We start from the raw sequence: 21,417 nt of genomic DNA on the forward strand, positions 1-21,417 counted from the left end.
TTTAGATGAGATATTAGGAAGAAATTCTTCCCCATGAGGGTGGTGAGGCCCTGGCCCAGGCTGCCCAGAGAAGCTGTGGCTGCCCCCTCCCTGGCAGGGTTCAAGGCCAGGTTGGATGGAGCTCTGAGCACCCTGGGCTGGTGGGAGATGTCCCTGCCCATGGCAGGGGGGTTGGAACCAGATGAGCTTTAAGGTCCCTTCCAACCCAAACCATTCTGTGATTCTGTTTCTGCATGGAAGGAGGCATGGGGTTTCGGAGAAGCCCGGAAGGGCCAGTCACGACGGGTGGGTGCGCAGCAGCAGGTGGAAGCACACCAGAGCAGGAACGCAGCCGGCGCCGCTGTCGGAAGGAGCTGGCGGTCTGCACGTCCCGCAGCCCCCCCGCCTACGCCCACCAGACACCCAGATGCAGTGTGCAGAGCGGCAGCAAACACCCCGATTTCCCAGCCAAACAGCAAAGCTGCACCAGTTTAACTCCGGCCTTTCCCAACAGAGCAGGGTGCCAGCGTGCTCCGGTGCGCAAGGACAGAATCACAGAATGTTGGGGGTTGGCAGGGCCCTCTGTGGGTCACCCAGCCCAACCCCCTGCCCAAGCAGGGTCACCCACAGCAGGCTGCACAGCACCACGTCCAGGCGGGGCTGGAATATCTCCAGAGAAGGAGACTCCCCAGCCTCCCTGGGCAGCCTGGGCCAGGGCTCCGGCACCCTCAGAGGGAAGAAGTTCTTCCTCATCTTCAGCTGGAGCTTCCTCTGCTTCAGTTTGTGCCCGTTGCCCCTTGTCCTGTCGCTGGGCACCACTGGAAAGAGTCTGGTCCCATCCTCCTGACCCCCACCCTGCAGATATTTAGAGGCATTTCTAAGGTCCCCTCGCAGCCTTCTCTTCTCAAGGCTGAGCAAGCCCAGCTCCCTCAGCCTCTCCTCGTAGCAGAGATGCTCCAGTCCCCTCCTCATCCTCGTAGCCCTCCGCTGGACTCTCTCCAGTAGCTCCTCATCTTTCTTGAACTGGGGAGCCCAGCACTGGACACAGCACTGCAGATGGGGCCTCAGCAGGGCAGAGCAGAGGGGGAGGAGAACCTCCCTCGCCCTGCTGCCCACACTCCTCCTCATGCACCCCAGCTGGGCTGGGCTCGGAGCGTGGCCAGAAGGACGAGGACAGGCAGCGTGCCCTCTGCTTGGTTCTGAGGATGCTGTGCCCAGCCCAGCGCGTGCTCCTCAAAAGGGACGCGGAGAACTGGCGAGGCAACAGTGGAGAACTCCACCACCCTCGCAGCCCTGGGGCACGTCTGACGGAGGGAGCCGGGCCGGGGTGGCCGGGCCGGCAGAGGAGCTGATCACCACCTGCGGCTGTTGGCAGGGAAGCTGCAGAGAGGACGGCAGCAAACCCTCCTCAGCGGTGGCAAATGGCGTGACAGGGGCGACAGCCACGCAGCAGGGTGCAGGCCAGCCAGGGCGGACGTTGGTGAAATGTTTTCGCTAGCAGGGCTGTGCATCGGGGGGACAGGAACCCAGGCGGGGGGTCCCGTCCTGACCGCTCCGCTAGCTCAAGCCCCAGGTGAGCTCCCCTCGCATTAGTGACAGCCCCGCTTCAAAGTCGAGGTCGAGTTAAAGCCCTACAGAGGTCCTTCCCCCACACATTTCAGTTCTGCCATCTGAGCTGCAGCAAGCGCCCTGGCACGCGTGCCGGTGTTGTTTCCCTTTGCAGGTGCTCCCCGTGGCACCCAAAGGCACCCCTGCAAACCCCGTTCCACCCAGCAGAGCCGCTGCAGAAGCGCCGGGACAGGGCCTGCTGGCGTCTGAAAGGGAAGCAGTTCGCCCAGACCGCGAAGATGGGCGACACAAACCCCATCGATGACTTTCGGGTTACACCCGTGTTTGAGGAGAATCCGGTAGTGGCTGCGAAGCGGGGGACTTCGCACCTTCGTGTTAACATCAATGCTGCGTCCGGACTTCCCCGCTGCCACAGGACAACCGAGTGTCCCCGAACGGGGAGGCGAAGGCAGCAGGCGGCCAGGGAGCCCGGGAACGCGGGAGCGTCTGATAGAGGGGACTGTAAGAAACGTGAAACTATAACAAAAAAGCCTTAATAGTTTTCTAGTTTTTAGTAGTCTTTAGTACTGTAACTTGTATTCCTGCATGCACAGTGATCTAACGATGTAACTGTGACACTAATCCCTGTTTTCTTGTTAAGGAATGCAGTGGAAGGACATGGGCACAAGCTACCACAGTCGTTAGACAAAATAATGAAGTGAACCAAAAGTGGTCTTGGTTCTCAGCAAATAATTGGGATAATTGTGGGATAAAAGAGACTCCTAAATAACTCTACTCCAGACAGCTCGGCCTTGGGAGGGCAAATGCGCCAAGCTACAGGGATCAGGAGGCACCCAGAGAGCAACAAGACCGGAGCCAAAAAACCTGAAGGACACGATGGACGTGATCCTAGAACTGAGTTTGTGCAGAAACAAACATCAATCAGTGAACAGCGTGATGAAGAGGATGGGCCTTCATCTTGGGACCCCCGAAGACCACCCAAAGATGCTAACAGACATGCGTGAAAGATATTTACATATGCTAATTAGTTCTTAGAAATATAATAAATATTTACATATGTGACTGTATTTAACCTGCAGCAACAGGGTGCCTGGCGCGCACGTTTGGAGCAGAAATCCCCCGTGTGCCCGGTGCCGCATTCCGCTGGAATGGCTCCGAAGCAGCGGAGGCAGCGACCTCTCGCCGTGAAGGACAGACCTGCTGCCCCGAAGGACGCGTCCGTTCTCGCCCCGCGCGCCCGGAGTGCCCCGGCTGGGGTGGCAGGAGGCTTCCCAGCGGGAAGGCTGCCGAGCCCCGCAGCGCGTCAGGCAGCTCAGCGACCCCCGGCATTGACTGGCGGCGTGCGTGGTGCGCCCGGCAGCGCGGAGATCGCAGCAGGGGACACGAGACCCCAGCCCGGAGGAGCAGCACTGGCTGACACCGGCCTGTTTCGTGCGCAATGTGAAGCCAGGGCTGCGAGAGCTTCACCTGCCGGGGAGCAAAAGGAGTCACCCCGGAGCTGAAGGGAGTCCCCAGCAGCAGGAGGTTCTGGAAAGGAAGACCGAGGTGGTTTGGGACGCAGCCGGCGCAGCCCCGCACACCGTCGGGCCCGGGCACGCTGTGCTGGCGCAGCGGACAAGGGACGAAGCCCCTGTCCCAGCTGTCAGCTGTAGGGCTCAGCCGCCCGGGCAGGGGAGGTCTCGCTCACACTGCAGCTTGCAAGAGGAAAAGGAAGCCAAGACAGCGCCATCGGCTGTAGATAACGCGCCGCAATCGCCCAGCTCCTCCTGAGGGGAACTTCCTACGCTGAGGCCACCCTCTCGGTGTCTCTCCAGTTTCAGTTAAGAGGGCAGAGAAAGACCAGCAAAAGAAACGCTCATCTGGAAGGGGAGCACAAGCCCCTGATCTCTCCCACCTGGGTCTCTCTACCCAGCTCTCTGCTGGCTGTGGTTAATTCCCCCAGAACTCGTTACGCTCCTGAACTACAGATCACGAACAGCGCAAGAGTTGCTGCTGCCCAGGGAGCAGGGCCGGACGGCTGGTTTGGAGCACATCACCGTGTTTGCCAGATAAATGTTAGGTAACACACTGGTTTATGTCTCACCAAGAACAGATTTCATCTCTAGCCGATCACCAAGGCTTTCTGCAGCTGCCACAGCCTGGTCTAGCCTTTACGCAATACTTTTTCTACCCGCTGAAATCTAGCCCTAGGCCTGTCTGCACGCTCAGGATCCTCCATCCTCATCCCCAGGCTACGCTGCAGCACCAGACAGGAAGGTCCTGCACCCTGTCCTCTAATCCACGAGTACATTTCTGTTGCAGTTTCCCTTTTTTATCTTTAGACACAAGAAATCAAGTGACTTGCAAAGGTCCTTTCCCATCCCGCTGCTGCGGAACAGGAGATACACCCCTGCAAAGCGCATACGAGGGGGAAGGCAACCTCCCTGCCTCAGAAGGGAACCAGGAGCTTCCAGAGCAATCTCTGGACTCCCAGAAAGCAGCAAGGAGATGAGCCAGGCTTTGGTAGACCCTCGTGTACGTTCTGTGGGAATTGGACACAGAGGACAAGTTATTTCCACAGAAAACCAAAACCAAAACCAAGACCCTCCTGAAAGGTGCTTCTGCAGCTATTGGGTACCTTTTTTCCTTCCAAAAGCAGAAGAAATTACTCCTTATTCCCACCAAAGCATTTTGTTGTCCTGCATATCGAGGGCAAATATTTTAGTCTACGAGGACCACCGAGCCAAACAGAGGTCCAGGGATGGAGGAGGTCTAGAGAGCTCTCCCTCTCCAACACCTCTTGACGTTAAACCTTTCATTCAGTCCATCCCACTGCCTTGGCACGTGTCGCAGGGGCCAGGCAACAGCCCAGCCTGCGCTGCTGCAGGGCCCCATGCTGCATTCACTCATTCCCACCCAGGCAATTCCAAACAGTTTGCTTTCACAAAGCCTGAACACAAGGATCTGAATACAAGCATCGAAATTAGCAGAGAAGTATCTAGTGAAGGGCCAGGCGTTTCGCTGCTGCCAAAGCCCGCCCGGCAGCTGGGAAGCTTCGCCGGACCTGGCTGCGCAGGTGAGACAGGAGAAATGCCGCGCGCCCAGCCGCAGAAGCGTGTCCTAGGCAGGACAGGAAGAAAAGGAAACGGGAACAGCTAAGTTCAGCATGAAACAACGTCGTTATAAGCTATGCATTTTGCTGTCCCAACCAAGTCATACCCCATGGAAAAAATGACTCAAACTGCAGGAGCCCGCAGGACGAGCGCTTTGGTGACGCTGACCACAGGCAGCACTCCTCGAGACCCAGCCGTAAGCCACTCCACTGGTCACAATCTCATAAACATACACATCTCTGAGAGGCAGAACCAGAAGCATAACATGGGCCTCCAACATTTCGAGTTCTCACAGGACTCATCCCGAGCTATCTGAAAAAAACGTAAAGATCTGAATGGTCAGTACCACGGGTTAGCAGAGACATTGCACCCTCTGAAAGGATGTGCTTCGAGAAAGGCCAGCATTGCACTATCAAAAGGAAGGACTCTGGGACAAGAGTGACTGGGACAGATCTCTAAGCTGGAAACACTTTGACAGGGGAAGAAGAGGCAGACAAGTCGGAGGGACAGCACGTCCCCGGGGTGAGAGGCTGTGCTCAGCAAGACTCCAGCCACCCGAGTGCTGCCCAGCACTGCTCGTTCCTGACGCCCAGGAAGCAGAAGAGATTGCGCCTGAGAGACAGCACCGCAGAAGTTAACTGACATTTTCCTCAGAAGAGATGTGGCTAATTGTTGCCTTGACAAGGAAGTTGCATCCTACCAACGCGTTCCCGGTTAATGGAGGCTCAGGCTCTGCCAACAAAACGGAATTCCAGCGCCTGAACAGAACAATGCTGCACAGCTGGGCATCTCCCAGACCTGCCAGCCCACCTCAGCCTGCTGCTAGTTCCCGTTTGGCTCTCCTGTGCCACCCTGCCATCACCAACGTGTTACTTTTAAGCTGTTTCGCCCCTTGAGGTTCAGCTCCAGCCATCTCTCCAGAAGGTTCTACCTAGCAGGACAAATACAGTATAGAAACTGTATCCGTGTGTCTACACAGAACACAGGAACTGTAGTCTGCTGTTCTAAGAGCAGTTAGTGTACAAACACCAAAATACCTTAGTTTGATTAGGGAAGGATGTTTCACTTTACATCTGGTCACACAGACCAGTGCACGAGAGGAAAAAGGAAATGAAGGCGAGTGGAGAGCACCAGCCACCCTTCAGCAGATTCATCCAAGTCCCTGTCAGCCCGCACCATCTTCCTCGGGAGCCGCTTGTCCTGCGGCAATCTGCATGGTAACACAACAAGTTGACCATGTTGCTCCTCCCTAGCAGGCAGAAATGAAGGCAATTAACTAAAACTTGAAGAATTGAGACACCAGAAGATGGAGGCGTCTCTTCAGGGGCAGCAGAGCCAATCTGACCGAAGAGAGACCTCACCAGTGCCTGAGTTGCAGAGCAGCACGAAGGACTGCGCTGTCTGAAGATGAGGGCACGTAAGACAGCAAGTGAAAGGAGCTGGCAGTGAGGAGGAAGCAAAGCAGCATCTTCATGGAGGCAGCCACCCACAGGACGCAGGTATGGGGATGGCCATCAGGTCTCCAGAGGAGTCTGCCAGGCACACGTCGGCCTGCAGAAAGCTCCATTCCGAATGCCTTTAAACAGTTGAGGATCTCTTAAAAAACTTACAATACACACATAAAGTAGGAGTTTAAAACTCGAAACTCCTGAGTTTGAGCTCATCCCACAGCTCTGAGGAGTCACACTCCTGACAGGAGCCCTCCCAAGCCATCCACGCTCCCCAACGGCACAGCCACAAGCTCGGGTTTGCCTGTGGACTCTGGCACACCCGCAGCCACCCAGGCAGCGTCCAGGGAAGAGGCCCTCTCCCCGTCCTCCCGGGTGTCACTTCAAAATTCAGGTCAGAACAGACTCTGGGAGGACAGCAGACATCTACCAGGGCATGTCCACACTGAAAAGCAGGGACATTTCAGTGGCCAGGACTCAATTCACACCCTTACAAGTGTATTTTTGAATAATTCCAAGAAAAAAAAAAAACAGAAACTTGGGTAAAAATTTATTTTACATATAGACCACTGCAACTTAACTATTAATCAAGAGAAGTTATTTTTCCTTTACAGGAAGCGACCAGCTGGTCTGAGATTAACAGAAGTCTAAGCCTGAGAGCTGGGATTTTAGTCTGGAAATCAGCTCTTGGGGGAGGGGTCCTTCCAAGCACCACTCAGCTCGGTGAGGAGCTGCAGGACTTGAACTGCAGGTGAGCTGCACCACACAGTGCTGGCAGCAGACTCCCAGAGTCAGTTCGGACCTTTCCGAAGCTGAACTTGCTGAGAAAGATGCTGCCTGGAAAGGTACGGACGTATTTCCAGTATTTTGTTCAGCTCTCAAACTAGAAATGGAAGTGGTGAAACAGCACAATCTCTGTGAAGTACAAAACATCGAGTTACAGGGCAGCAGACAAACAGGACAGCAATAATGGCAGGGACCCTCCTAAGCCAAGTGTTCTATACGCAGGGGGTTCCTGGCCGAGTTCATACTATGGCCCTAGTTCAAATGGACAGAGTACAAAAAATACTTTGACCAATAATTAATTGTACTGGAAACAAACAGTCTACTAAAAAGCAATTCTTACTCTAGGTGCCAATGAGTCCTTAAAAGCAGGGAGGGGACTGAGGAGCTGCACGTGGGCAGTGCTGCCAGGATCATTCACGCTGCTCCATTTTTACTTTGGGAGGTCTCAGGAAGGTCCTGTTTTTCTTTTCTTTCTTCCCCTTCGTATTTGCCTGGAAATTTCTCCAGCTGTCCACACGACCATCCCGACTTTCCTGGGAACAGCAGAGAGGCAATGGAGAGTTAGAAAGTGCAAGAGCCAGAGAACAGGCAGTACACACCGGCTGCAGGAGATCAATAGCAACTTCCCCCCTTCTCCAGCACGTAGCACCTGGGCAGCCAGGACATACGGACACCGTGCAGAGCCAGAGCACCAGACACAGCACGGTGGAACCCCAAGTGAGCCTACAAACACCAGTACAAGAACTATCCTGGTTTCTTGTTTCAGGAATAACCAGCTTGGGATGTGCAGTCCTGACTAGAGTCTGCTGAGTCCTCTGACGTGCAAAGGAAAAGAAACCTCATCTCCAATGGATGTTGCTGATCTGTCGGCCCAGAGCGCGCCATTTCCTCACTCCGTCTCACATCCTTGAGACGGCTCTCCTTGTGCTGCAGCTTGGAGGCACGGAGAAGAGAGAAGGGAAACACAGAGCCATCTTCTCTCACGCTTCTTGCCCCTTTGTCACAAAGACACCGTGAGAAAAGCTCTGGTGCACTCTTTTCTCCTCTCCCTGGCCTACCTGCAGAGCAGCAGAAACCCTCCCGAAGAGGGGCGGAAAAGAAACCAGACCACAAAACACTCCCCACAAAGGCAACCTATGATGCCTACAGGGTGAAGGTGTCACACAGCAGGACAGAGTAAGTCCCAGGATGATCCACTTCACAGTGGGGATCCACCCCCTCAAGGCCCATCTGGCCACAGCTGTGCCTGCAGTACTGGTGCTGCACACAGGCTCTGGCTACGGCCGCTCTGCTGCCCTCCTTCCCACGGCCCGACGGGGGAAGGCCAGGAACCACCGGTGACCTGGATGCCGGGGCAGAGCACACCCTCAGCAATCCTGCAGATGAGAGAAAGCTGAGAGGACAGGCTGGTACGCCGGAGGGTCGTGCTGCTGTCCAGAGGGACCCGGACAGGCTGGAGGAACGGGCTGACAGGAACCTCATGCGGGTCAACAAGCAGAAGGGCAGAGTCCTGCCCCTGGGAAGGAACAACCCCCGGCACCAGCACGTGCTGGGGTGACGCGGCTGGAAAGCAGCGTGGTAGAAAACAACCTGGGGGTGGTGGTGGGCACCAGGCTGAACGTGAGCCAGCAACGTGCCCTGGCTGCAAAGGGGGCCAGTGGTGTCCTGGGCTGCACTAGGCAAAGCACTGCCAGCGGGTCGAGGGAGGAGATCCTTCCCCTCTGCTCTGCGTGGTGAGGCCAGCTCTGGAGTGCTGTGCCCAGTGCTGGGCTCCCCACTACAAGAGAGACACAGACATACTGGAGAGAGTCCAACAAACGGCCACAAAGATGATTAAAGGACTGGACCACCTCTCATACGAGAAAAGGCTGAGAGTGCTGGGAATGTTCAGCCTGGAGAAGACAAGGCTCAGAGGGGATCTCGTCAATATGTACACGTATCTGCAGGGTGGCAGAAAGAAGACGGAGCCAGGCCTTCTTGGTGATGCCCAGTGCCAGGGCCAGAGGCCACGAGCACAAACTGAGACCCAGGAGGCTCTATCTGAACATCTGGAAATACGTTTCTGCTGGGGGGAACCAAGCACTGGAACAGGCTGCCCAGAGAGGTGGTGGAGTCTCCATCACCAAGGATATTCAAAAGCCATCTGGAGATGGTCATGGGCAACTGGCTCTATGTGGCCCTGCTTGAGCTTGAACCAGCCAGACCCCAGAGGTCCCTCCCAACCTCAACCACTCTGTGATCGCACTTTCACTAGGGATAAGGCTGTATGGCAACTTCCGTTCTAACCTTCTTGTTTCTTACAGTTTGTTGGTGGAAGCTATTCTTGAAATTACTAAGAAGGTGAATTTTGAGGGTGGACTGGGCGAAAGTAGATGGTCCAACCTGCTCCTTCTAAAATACATCAAGATATAATTCAGCTCTGAAAGCAGCCTATGAAGAGCTTCTAGAAACAGCAGGCAACCCCTTGGATGACACAGATATTCCAGCAAGTCTTCAGAAATACTGCAGAACATACACAAGAGACAAAATCTACAGGTTTTAGGGTAAAGAGACAGGATCAAACTAAGGTGCAGTATGCAGACAAGGACTGGAATCACCAGGAGCAGGACAGCCCAGAGCAGCAATGCAGAGGTACAACATAAGCACCTTTAAAGCCTGGGACTTTTGTGTTGGGTTTGTTTGGGCTTTTTTTGAAACTGAGACAGAACCACAGTTGCAGAATATCAACTTCAGTTTTTTTTTTTCCTTATGGTTTCAATATCATTCGAAGCAGCAACACACATACTTCTTCTGGATATATTTTAAAGGCAGCCACTGAATTAGCAGACATACAGGAGCGGCCAGGAATTCATGTGTTATTTTGTCTCCAATCACCCTCTCTCAGTGATGGTCACCAGCAGAAATAAGCTTCTTATTTCTGTGTCTTCCAGTGATCCATTTTGGACATTGACACCTAGCTTCGATGCTGTCATGTCACATGGATTAAATGGTCACCCGTAAGGCTGGAGAAGACACCTGCAGGTCCTGAGGTTCAGCTGTCTAGGCATGGCTGAGGACATGCAGGTAGTCAGAGCTGCAATATCAAGAGTTCTGCAGCTCCCCTCTTTAGTCCATCTTTATTTGCTCATAAAACTTGCTCACATTTCCTCAGCTGCTATGCTTTACTGCATCCCTACTGCAATGACACCCAAACTCTGCAGCCATTCTGGCGTGAGAACGCAGAACTTCTGCCACAGCAAGGCCAGTGAAATACTCCTTCATCTCTCTGGCATTATATGACAAAACCCACAGCGCACTCAACACAGCAGCATTACACAAGTTTTCCAGAATATTCAGCTTCTTTTATCCACTTTATATAGCACAGGAATACAAACTCTTCCCAGCTGAGTCTCCAGAAACATCCTAGTTGACCACTTTCCACAGAATGCCAGCCCAGCTCATACACTTCTCTCCCAGACACCCTCTTTTTTAAAGTCCTCTTGATCATAGACTGGGATTTGGCTTTGGATGAAATGAACTATCTAGCTCATCTTTTCACGAGGTCCTACACACCGGTTACTCACTTCTTTCCTGCCCACCACCACCCGCACGTCGCAAGACTTCACCTCTGCTGGGTGATGAGGGAAGAGTTACAGGCTAGATCAAACATGTTGGTGGGCTGGAGGTCTGACCCTAGAATAGCAGCACAACAATCCCAAGGCTACTTCTGATAGGCCGAAACCCTGAATACAGGGTGGAAGGGTCGAAGGGAAGTGACTGTCAGTCAGGCCTCTGATATTCATGGGAGATACAGATTCTGTAAGCGTTAGCAACCAGACTGAGAAGTATCAACAACAGTCCACACTGGTGGTCCAGCAGCTGCCAGATTAAGTTTTACTGGTCACCAGTGACCTGGGCTAAGTAGCAATTCGAATTTCTGACTAGGGACAAGAATGAACTGCTGACAGAACTGAAAACTACTACACCTTAATTTACCAGACCTGTTTGTTTCTGGAAATGGATACCAAACCCCCATCAGTGGGCTCTTTTTCCCACACAAGGACAAAACCCAGGCTTCTGCCAGATTTTTTGTTAAGTGTCTACTTAAATTATCTTACAGCACCTGCAGCAAAAAGTCTCTCTTCTCCCTAGGGGCACTCCCTGCAGCATGGCCGAGAATTGCTGAGGCCCATCCAGTAAGTTAAGTTCCTGATTACCTCAAAGTTCTTCTGCCATTCTCGCTCTCGTTTAGCTTTCTCTTGTGCTTCGATTTCCTCTTCCCTCTGCCGCTTCCTGGAAGGGAAGCCACAAAGAAGTTATGAACCCACAAGCATCTACTTTAAAGAAACACAGTAATACTTTTAAAACATCTCGGAAAGCTCTTCTGATTTCTCGGCAGATTAAAGTGCTTATCAGAAGAAAGAAATGCGCACACCTAAGATAGCAGAGCAAACAGAATTTTATTTCTAATTTGGCTGAGCAGCGAGCAGAGAAGATGGTTGGGCACCACTGACAGCATGCACATACTTAATTAGTGAGTCAGCTTCTCTTGCTCAGCAAAACAAGCTGAACTCCATAATTCTAATGATAAGTCTCTAAAACTGTTGAGAGTACACATCATGAGAAGCTAATGAACACTTCAGCATGCAAGAATTAAGTTTTTTCTTTTCCCCCTAATTTTCATCTGTAACCAGAAGTAGTGCCCTGCGACCACCTCCCAGACAAGCCGACCAGTACAGAAACCTCGCTCCCTGAAGTGCATCCACAGTGAGCACTAAGGCAACATGTGGTCAAAACACCTAAAACAGTTCAGGATCACACCTGCCACAGGGTACTTCTGGTACTTAATTAAAATAAAAAAATCAATTCCTTGCATGCTGACAACACGCAGAAATCTGTCACCATCTCACTGTTCTGGCTGGCCTCCATGTACACACATAAAGTACACACACACGTATACACACAAAAGTACATAAGCACACCAAATACATCAGTGTCTTACACACACGAGGGCAAGTTTCCTGTCTGCATTTCTCAAGCACAGAGCTCTACAACCCACAGGTTGCCCAGAGAAGTGGTGGAATCTACATCACTGGAAGTCAGCTTGACGGGACCCTTGTTAATCCATCCAAGGCCCTGCTTTCAGCAGGAGGCTGGACCAGACGATCTCCAGAGATCTGTTCCAACTGAGACTTTTCTAAAATTCTATGATTCCTTATCTCCTGCGAGGAAGCATGAGGAGTAAAATGAGCCTGCACAAGCAGTATGCTGCTCATACCTTTCATGCATTTCTTTCGCCTCTCTTTCTTTCCTCTTAATTTCCAGTTCAGCAAAGAGCTTCATCGTCTGTTTGTACACAGCTTGTTTGAACTGTAAAACACAAATCCGGTCTTAAAATAATGCCCATTAACACACTCAGAGAAGTCTGGTTTACGTAAGAATGTAAGAAGCACAAAAAGAATGTGAAGCGTATGTATATTGCCGTAACCCCATACCCTGCCTTGACAGTAGTTAGCAGCAGCAGCATAGGACAGGGTATGAAACACTGCTGATTATATTCTGGCCCCGACACCAGGAAACAATTGCTTGTCAGCCTCATATTAGCCTTGTTTTCATTTGCATTCAGGAAGCTGTGCCTAAACAGAACTGTTCATTTCAAGCTCTCTTATTCTTCTGTTAAGACTTGAAAATGTTGCATTTGAAAAAAAACCCAGCAAAATGGTCACTGTTTAGATAGTAATTTCCCAGCAGATCTTGATGTGTTGTAAAAGTCTAGCATTGGCTTTCCGGTAGGAAATACCAGTATACTTAAAACAAACGTCATTATTGAAGAACCGCAAAAGACTTCTGAAGATCAATGGAAAATAAGACCGTTACGGGGTTACTGCGGTGATAGCAAGAGGAAAAAATCACTTTGTAGGAAGAAAAAGGTGACGACAGTAAGAATAATGATGTCGGTGTTTGATAATCATCTATCATTCTGTTAACCACTTGACCTATTCAGACTAAAAACCAGGCAAGAACTAAGTTATGTCACACTTTCATTAAAAAAAAAAGTGATTTGTTGCAGAACAGCACATCTCCAAGCGCTATAGGGAAGAAACAGTCGAAACAGCTCTTACTACAAAACGTCCCTAAGAGCACATTTTAGACACGCTGCAGTGGGTTCTGTAAGGCTGACAGCAAGAACGCCACAGTTCGAGCACCTGGAAACAAAAAATTAAATTCAAAAAAGACCACATGATGCGCAAGCAATAAAGACTTGCTCCAAGAAAATAATTGAGTACTTTGATCTGTAGAAGCTCATTGTGTATTTACTCTCTACACTATGGTTACACCATCTTCTCAAATACATGGGTATTACCCAGTGCATGGTACTCTACAGTGGCTTATCAGAATTTGTTCTTCTGTCAGTGCCAGGATTTACAGTACTCTAACAAGCCTAATAAATACTTCCGTACTGGTTTTGACTCTTAATGCCTCAAAACACATTTTGTACTCCTCAGTTTCTCTGAACAGTATGCGACTTACAACTTCAGGATCATCCTCTTCTACTATGGGAGGTTTTCCATCCTTCTTCAGCTGCTTCTTTTTTTCTTTCACCTAAAGATTAAGAACAAAAATAAGAGCCTAGAAAGTTTTATAGGGCTTACATAATTGTATCTGTGAAGTTCTGCATTCCTACTTCACGTGGGAAAAGAACTCTGGATGACAGCAAGTTCTTGATTTGTATCAATTTTTTATTTTAAGACCAAAACCTCCTGGTCCTAGGTCCAGACAAACACATACAAGATCACAATCACATGAACTGCAGTAATTAAAACCACTGTGTTAGATACCATTCATTCCACACAAGCCCTTTGCTGGTTTTTGTTTGTTGTTTTTAAGATATATTCATATGCAATATAGACCATCCAAACCAGCAGGAAGTTTACTTTGCTTTGTAATATTCAAAAGACTAACAATAACAAGCAGAATATAAAGTGTTCCTTGTTTTAGAGTATCTGAGTTCTCCCATATCGTCTGCTTTCTCCAGCTTGTTGTGTTTTAGTCCACTCACATCACTCAACTAACTTCTTGGCCAGTGCAAGCCAAGCTCCTTTTCTTACAGGTCATGTCCCCCCAAAATTCCCAGTCTCCTGCTGTCACCACCTTTTTTGAACTGCACAGCAACTTCTGTTGAACACATTTGCAGCGCATTGTTCATCGGCACACATACGAACTGCCTCGTTCATTCACAGACTTGAAAAAAGATATTTAGGTCAGATTGTGTGGTCTGACCTAATTATTTCAAGTACTGAATTTCACTGAATTATCTTGCACTGAGCTCAACAGCAGTCTTGGACAAAGCACATTTGTTCATGCTGTGAAGAGCTCGCAGTAAAACTGCACAGCTTCATTCTGAGGCTTGCTCAGCTCACCTTTTAATGACAAAAACATGCAGCACGTGTACCAAAAAGCAAATTACAAATGACTGATTACCACTCACTCCCACCCCTGGATGTTCCTATGGAATACTTACAGTGTGTTCCACATACTCTTTTCCTGCCTGTATCACATCCAAGGCCCTCTTCTTTTGCTCCTGATCTAGCAGCAACTTGTACGCTTTATCTACAGCTAAGGAAAAGCACCAACATTACTAGCACCAGCAGTCATACCCACAAGGCATCACAAGATTGCTACTTGTTGACCAGATACATTTTGCCTCCTAGAATTTGAGGGGGTTGGTTGGTTTGGGTTTTTGTTTGTTTGCTTGTTGGGGTTTTTTAATACATCTAAGTGATATCATGATTAGTCAAATGAGATTTGGGGTACAGTGATGGCAGACGGTAACACACCTTTTGGAATTAGCAGGGTGAAAGCATCAGTCCTACAAAGTGATTTCATTAAAGGGCATGAAGTAGGTTTGAGTGCGCAACGCCTGAGCGTAATGCAAAGCATACCTAAACCCAATCACATTACTTCTGCCGCATGGACTTCGAACAAAATCTACCGCCCAGACTAAACAGCTTTTCCTGAGCAACCTCGAGACCCCAGGGACTCGTTAGTCCCCGCCGCAAACTGCCAGCGCAGTTGCTGCCACCTAGCGCCACTCTGCTGAAGTGCCACCCACGCAGCCGCTCCTCCTCACCTAAAGCCCTCCACAGCGGTTCTTCTGGCCGCCAGTGCGACCTCCACCCCCAATGAACAGTCACACCAGCTGCAGAAAAATAGCAGTCCAACCGCTACCACACACCAGCCCAGGGAAAGGGAGAGAGCAGTACCTTCAAAGGCCTTCTGGGCTCTGTCTGCATCATCTTGATTTTTGTCTGGGTGCACCAATATTGACAACTGCAAGAGAAGGGATCCTGCTATCAAGATCATGGTAAAAGATGAAGAATATTTCAGAGATTTTTGTGAGAGGAGGGAAATAGTCTCAGACAGAAGGAATCACAGAGCATCACATTCCTTTGTACAGTGACAAATCAGCTGACAACATGTGGAAGCATGCACCAGTAAAAGCTTATAAATCAAATACAATCCCTGTAATAAACAGGCTGGCTGAGAAAAGCTGCAGCTTGGGATGTGCACAACAGTATAAACACCCTTCAGCTGCAGTGCCTGGGGCTGATATAAACCCCTTGGTCACCCACGTTTCGTATCCTTGACAAAGCTGCAAAGATCATCCTCAACCAAAGTTCACCTTTTACTCCACAAGGTCTCTCAAGAAGTTCTCCAGTACCCCCAAGGCTGTCCAAATACCAAACCATTTAAAAGAGTGGGTAAGTTTTTCCTTAGGGTCATTTACTGAAGTTAAGAAAACTCCTTCCTGTACTCTCCATCCAGCAGAGAGAGGACACCGATCGTTACCATCTTTAGGGCAATCTTGAACAGGCTGGAAAGCACCTGTCCTCCACCTGCCCCTTCCAGGGAAAGTTCTTTCAAATTTTCCCCATATGGCATTTTGTTTTCCAGATCTCTTATTTTTGCTGTTGCTGTATGGACTCTCGAGTTTATCTGCATCGTTCCTAGTATAACGCTCAAAACCAGTCACAGAGCAGCAACTGAAACTGAGTCAGTGCCAAAGAATGCAAAATAATTACTTCGTGAACTCTACAGACAGCACTTTCTAGTTCACAGAGAAAAGGTTTGCCTCTGGTCCTGAACCGCAGCGTGCTGCTGATTTACTCCGGGATTTGCTACAGCCAACGACTATTTTCCTTCTGTTGGCTGTTCCACATTCTGTAATTAGGTATTTGATTTCTTCACTACACAATTCCATGCACTTTTTTCGTTTCATCACACTGACTTCAAAACATTTCCCTGTGGTATTCAACCAGCCTAAAGCTAAGACAGCCCAAGTTATTGATTTGCAGATCCGAGAAGTCAGCCACAGGCTAGGTTATCCTCCCACTTCCCACACACGGAAGTGGCCCGTATCCCACCACCACCCTGGCCGGCACGCTCCCCTGCCAGCTAGCACAGCTCCCTGGCTAAAGACAGCCTTGATGTTTACACCTCGGATTCAGGGGGGAGGCTACAGCCCTCCAAATATTGTGTTTCTTTGCTGCACGCACTGATTAAAACTCCACCTTCTCCTGCAGCCCTTCCAGCACAGCAAGCCTGGGGCAGTATTTCCTGCGTTGCATGGGGCAATGCAGACAGGTCAGCGAGCAGGACTGTCCCAGGCAACCCAGCCACCAAAAATGACTGCTGAAATCTCACAGAAAATACATCTCCTTGAGAAAAATACCTTTTCTTAGTGCTTAACTTCGGACAAATTTTGACCTTCTCTTTGAACTGAAGTTCACTAAGCTGATTGTACAGGGGCACACCAGTTTGCAATAGCCCCACCACACACGCCACAGGCAAAGCAGCATACCATGCACGGACCAGGGACACCTCTGCAGCTCTCCTCGATACAAAGATTGTTCTATGCATTTCTTCCCAAAATAGCTACTCCTCTACCCAGATACAGCTTTACCACCATTTTTCTTGTTCCCAAGCACAGTTGCACAATCTTTACTGAGCTTCTAGTTTCTTTCCAGAGGCTTCTAGTGCAAAAGCCAGATACCTGCCGGAATCTTTTCTTTATCTCTTCATCTGTGGCTTCAGGATCCATTTGCAGTACCTAAAAGAGACCATGAGAGCAGAGCAAGTTCGATGACACTCCCCACGTTTCAGGTTCCTGGCAGCAAGCTCTAAACACTTGGTTCACTGGCATACAGACACAACGCCAGAAAGTTCCCCCCATCAGGGAGCTGCTTCAGGACATGAATTTTCACCTAGTAAAACAGAAAAAAATTCAGAGACGCCATGTTTGGGACATTCTACTTTTAGCAGTGCTAGATTTCTCCGACTACGCCGGCGTCCTTTCCACACTCGACTCTCACACAGACACAGCTGCCATCCCTGAATAGCCACAACTGGTCTAACCCCACAGCCAGTCCTGCAGCAATGCTCAGTTTGGCAGAAATGGCAGCACACCGTGGCTGTGGGACGCTGCTGGATCATTCATAACCGAGAACTCTGGGCAGGAAACATACTACCTTGTAAGAATTTATTCATTTTACCATTTTGAAAGAAGACAGGAGAGTTTTACTATTCGGTTTCCATGAACGAGCCCACTTGTCTACGTACTGATCGTGACAGAGTTTAGGAGTTCTTTTGTGAATTAATTTGCTCAAGACAAGTCCTAAGCAACAAGTGAGCCTACTCAATGCGGATGCACGTTGGTCTGACACTAAGAATTGTAAATAAAAAACACTCTCTCACAGGAAAGCTACAATTTATTTCTAAATGGCTTTCTTAATTTACTCCCCAGGTCAAGTACTACGATCTAACAGAACTGAACGTTGTCACGGTGAATCTGCCAGCTGATCTGGCTGAGCAGCCCTACACTGGGACTATAAAAAGCACCTGAGGCTTCAAAAAGGCAGATAAAGATGATATCAGGGAGGAATATACACAGGGAAAGCCAGCTCCAGAGGAATATCAAGATTGCTTTATTTACTGTCTTCCTCGGGCTTTCATACTCATTAAGACTTTATAATTGACTGCAACTGGAATCAAACTATTCAGTGTGTAAGGGAATCACCCGTTTTCCAGTGCCTCCTCAAAAACTGCTCACTGTGAGCAGCGAGAGTCCTTCTCTCCTTCTGTGCACTACGCCTGTTCAGTGGGATGAACGCCCGAAGCAGAAGACACAACCAGAAAAGCTGAATCGAGAGCGCTCAGAGCAGAACCTGACAAGCTTGCCACTTGTAGCTGCTGCATTCTCGTTAAGTCCCGAGCATTAATCTGACAAATCTTCCAGTGCTGTTGCACGAGGACAACATGTCAATACAACATAGTTTGTGCCTGCCATAAAACAGTGAAGAAGAGAGCAAGCACATCTACACCATCCTTCTGCCTTCTGTAAACCTTCTGCACAATAATCTACATCCAGCAAATTTTTTTCTTTCTTTATGTTCGGTTTTTCTACTGACATAAATACTCAGTAACTACGGAGGCTGGTATACCACGTCAGGAGGGAGGATAAAACATTCAAACTAACCTCAAAAGGGTTCAAGTTGAAATAGGAAGATCCAGGTCGAGTCAGCCTGTCAATTTGGTTTTTTGATGTTAAAACAGAGTCTCGCTTTTCAATTTGCTTTACCTGAAGAACAAGAGACCCATATTAACTGACCATCACAACACGCTTACCTGTTTTCCCCTGTGATTACCACACCAGTCATCATCGTCCTGCACTACAACTCACCACAGCTCGTGCTCATCCCAAGCCTGTAGTTACTTCACTCAAGCATCAGCAGAGCACATTTTTTAGCCTCTTCTACAGTACGACAGTATTTTTAACACCACATTTTAACTACAAAAAACCCTAGACAGCCCTTCTGCCTGCCTCCCCTACAGCTTGCTCCCCAGCTGCGGCTCTGCCCCGCACTTGGCTCCTACACCACCACCATCATCACGATTCCCTGGAAACCTCCCGCGCTGTTGTTTTCCGCCCGCTGTCGGCAGCGCAGCCCGTTAAACACACCGAGGGACACCAGTGCAAGCAGACAAGCCCATTCCATTCTGACCGCAGGTTATTTAGCTCAGCTCAGTTCACTTTTTGTTCTTTACAGTATTAAGCCAAACCAAACCGCGCGTTTACATTCAGCGTTCACCTTTGTTTACAGAAATAAGCACCCACCAAGCTGGCACCACCCTTGGGCAGGCCGGCAAGCACAGCCCGGTAACAGCGACCCGCAGGGGCCGCGGGCGAGGGGCCCCGGGCGCCGGCCCACAGGGCCCACAGCGGGGCCGGGCGGCGGGGCGCGGCGCGGGGACGCGCTCAGGGTCCGCCCGGGGCAGCGAGCTGGGGGCTGAGCGCTCGGCCCCCGGCCCCAGCCGCGCCAGGGGCTTTGGGGAGGGCGGGAGACGCCGCGGGGGGGGCGGCAGCGAGCCCGGGGAACGCCAGCTCCCCCCGGCCGGAGCGGGAACCCGCCGGCACCCGCCGCTCGCTCGCCCGCCCCGGCCGCCGGCCGCTCGCCCGCCCCGGCCGCTCGCTCGCCCGCTGCCCGCCGCCGCCGGCCGCCCTCCCGCCCGCGGCAGCCCCGGGGCCCGGCGGGTTCCCCTCAGGACGGCCGGGCCGGGACAGGCGCCGCGCGGCCCGCCAGGCCCCGGCGGGGGCAGGGAATGCCGCGGGGCGCCGGGCGCGGGCGGGCGGGGCACGGAGGCGGCGCGGGGCCGCCCCCCGCCCCGGGGCCGCGGCGGGGCCGGTACCTCGCTGTAGAAGGTGAGGAACGCCTCCTCGGCGGCGCCCCCCGCCCCGGGCTCCCCCGCCGCCGCCATCGCCCGCACCACGTGACGCCGCGCGCGCCCACGTGAGCACGGCGCTGAGGCCGACGCGACGGGCGGCGCCCCCCACCACGTGACCGCCGCGCGCGCCATAGCAACAGGCCCCGCCCCCCCGGTCGGCCGCCCGGCGGCTCCGGAGGGACCGGGACCGGGAGCGGGGCCGGGCGGGGCTCCCGCCGCGGTGCGGGGCGGGGAAGCGCAGCCGGGACACGGAAGGGGGCGGGCGGCGGGGCCGTGCAGACCCCCGGTTCCCGGCGCGGCGCAGGCCGCGGGGGGGGCGGCGGGTGCGCATGCGCGGGCCGTGACGCGGCGGGGCGGGCGGTGTCCGCGCGGCGCTCCAAGGGCAGGCGGCGATGGCGGCGGCGATGGCGGCGCGGGGCGGGCTGCGCGGGGCCCTGCTGGCGCAGCAGCAGCGCTGGAGCTCGGGCTCGGGCGCCGACCAGGTGGGTCGGGGGAGGGTCGGTCGGTCGGTCGGTCGGTCGGTCCCCCCGCTCACCGCCGCCTCTCCCCGCAGCTGGGCGAGCTGGGCAAAGGCGCCGGGAAGGGCGGCGGGGGCGGCGGCGCCATCCGCGAGGCCGGGGGGGCCTTCGGGAAGAAGCAGGCGGCCGAGGAGGAGCGGTACTTCAGGTGAGCCCCCCCCGCCCCGGGATGCCCCGGCCGGCCCCGCAGGGCGGCGGGCGCGGGGCCTCTGCTCTGCCCCCGGGCCCAGCGGGCGCCGCACCCCGCACCGCGCCCTCTTGCAGGGAGAAGGAAAGGGAGCAGCTGGCCGCCCTGCGCAAGCACCACGAGGAGGAGATCGACCACCACAAGAGAGAGATTGAGCGGCTGCAGAAGGAGATCGAGCGCCACAAGTACAAGATCAAGAAGCTGAAAGACGACGACTGAGGCGCAGAGCCTGGTGCGGAGCAGCGCTGCGGGCCGGGCACTTTGGCTCCCGTAACCCAAATCCATCCAACTGTACTGTGCTCTGCAGCAATGCCAAATAAACTGCTCGGTCTCTCGCTTCTGTTCGCTGACCGTTTACTGAAAAAAAATCCAGTCTCTGGTTCTAAACTTCATAGCTCGTCCGAAAGAAGGACGTAGTCGTGAGCAGGCGGTCCTGTGCGGGGCTCCACTGATGGCTTTAGGTGTATCTGAAGGAAACGACTGTTCGTACTTAGTGTGGTAGCTCCGCGCTGAAAGCTGCGAAAGCTGGGATAAAGATGGTACCGGTGTAGAGAGCCGTTGACACAGACATGATTTTTTCTCAAGAAAGCTGTCACTGTGGTGCAGGGGGGAGAGGGCTCTCCACTGAGCTAGCAGGGTGTCTGTAACAGGGAAGTTTCTCTTGTTGCACTTCATGTTTAGTGCTGTGAACTGAAGAAAATACTAAGTTACGGCGATTTCACTTGCCCTGGTGTGAGTTGCTGGAGCAAAACAGCCAAGATCCTGACTTCTGCGTGAATGTGCTTTTCTGTAAAGACTTTAATTGCCCAGTGGTGTGTTTTTTCTGGCTCTAGCTCTCAATGTTCCTTATCTAAGTCCCTTTCCAAAGAAGGATGGCTTAACGTTAATTTTATGCAGGCTCAGTCACTTTTCCAATGTTAATATAAGAAATCAATCATAAAACACACAGCAAGTGACCTGCTGAAATAGTGTGGCCTTACTGCACTCATTCCTGAGAAGAAGGGGATTTTACGTAATAAGAATGGACAGGTAGGAAAATGGCTGCTCCTTCCACACCTGCACCGTCACCTCCGTCA

At 51.9% G+C, this 21,417-nt stretch overlaps 2 protein-coding genes across 2 annotated transcripts; one reads left to right on the top strand and one right to left on the bottom strand.

Annotated features, from left to right (window-relative positions):
- Window positions 1-6,623: 6,623 nt before the first annotated feature.
- DNAJC8 (DnaJ heat shock protein family (Hsp40) member C8) lies at window positions 6,624-19,706 on the bottom strand. The gene is made up of 9 exons (XM_075437964.1): window positions 19,601-19,706; window positions 18,390-18,491; window positions 16,908-16,964; window positions 15,118-15,184; window positions 14,376-14,470; window positions 13,385-13,456; window positions 12,132-12,223; window positions 11,071-11,146; window positions 6,624-7,407 (listed from the first exon to the last, which is right to left on the bottom strand). Exons 1-9 carry the CDS (start codon window positions 19,667-19,669, stop codon window positions 7,285-7,287), a joined length of 753 nt encoding a protein of 250 aa, XP_075294079.1. The 5' UTR covers window positions 19,670-19,706; the 3' UTR covers window positions 6,624-7,284.
- Window positions 19,707-19,993: 287 nt separating this feature from the next.
- On the top strand, window positions 19,994-20,676 carry ATP5IF1 (ATP synthase inhibitory factor subunit 1). The gene is made up of 3 exons (XM_075437965.1): window positions 19,994-20,118; window positions 20,190-20,302; window positions 20,419-20,676. The coding sequence occupies exons 1-3, from the start codon at window positions 20,029-20,031 to the stop codon at window positions 20,558-20,560; spliced, it is 345 nt and encodes a 114-aa protein (XP_075294080.1). The 5' UTR covers window positions 19,994-20,028; the 3' UTR covers window positions 20,561-20,676.
- Window positions 20,677-21,417: the final 741 nt, after the last annotated feature.

This window comes from Opisthocomus hoazin, chromosome 17 (assembly GCF_030867145.1).
Source record: "Opisthocomus hoazin isolate bOpiHoa1 chromosome 17, bOpiHoa1.hap1, whole genome shotgun sequence".
NCBI lineage: Eukaryota > Metazoa > Chordata > Aves > Opisthocomiformes > Opisthocomidae > Opisthocomus > Opisthocomus hoazin.

What these genes read in the sequence shown, in the direction of transcription:
- DNAJC8 (XM_075437964.1), bottom strand. Translation starts at nt 19,669, where the DNA reads ATGGCGGCGGCGGGGGAGCCCGGGGCGGGGGGCGCCGCCGAGGAGGCG. An exon ending in AAGAGTATGTGGAACACACT is followed by an intron (nt 13,457 to 14,375) that starts GTAAGTATTCCA and finishes CTTAATCTTTAG; the next exon opens with GTGAAAGAAAAAAAGAAGCA. An exon ending in AATGGCAGAAGAACTTTGAG is followed by an intron (nt 7,408 to 11,070) that starts GTAATCAGGAAC and finishes TGCTGTTCCCAG; the next exon opens with GAAAGTCGGGATGGTCGTGT.
- ATP5IF1 (XM_075437965.1), top strand. Translation starts at nt 20,029, where the DNA reads ATGGCGGCGGCGATGGCGGCGCGGGGCGGGCTGCGCGGGGCCCTGCTG. An exon ending in CGGGCTCGGGCGCCGACCAG is followed by an intron (nt 20,119 to 20,189) that starts GTGGGTCGGGGG and finishes CTCTCCCCGCAG; the next exon opens with CTGGGCGAGCTGGGCAAAGG. An exon ending in GAGGAGGAGCGGTACTTCAG is followed by an intron (nt 20,303 to 20,418) that starts GTGAGCCCCCCC and finishes GCCCTCTTGCAG; the next exon opens with GGAGAAGGAAAGGGAGCAGC.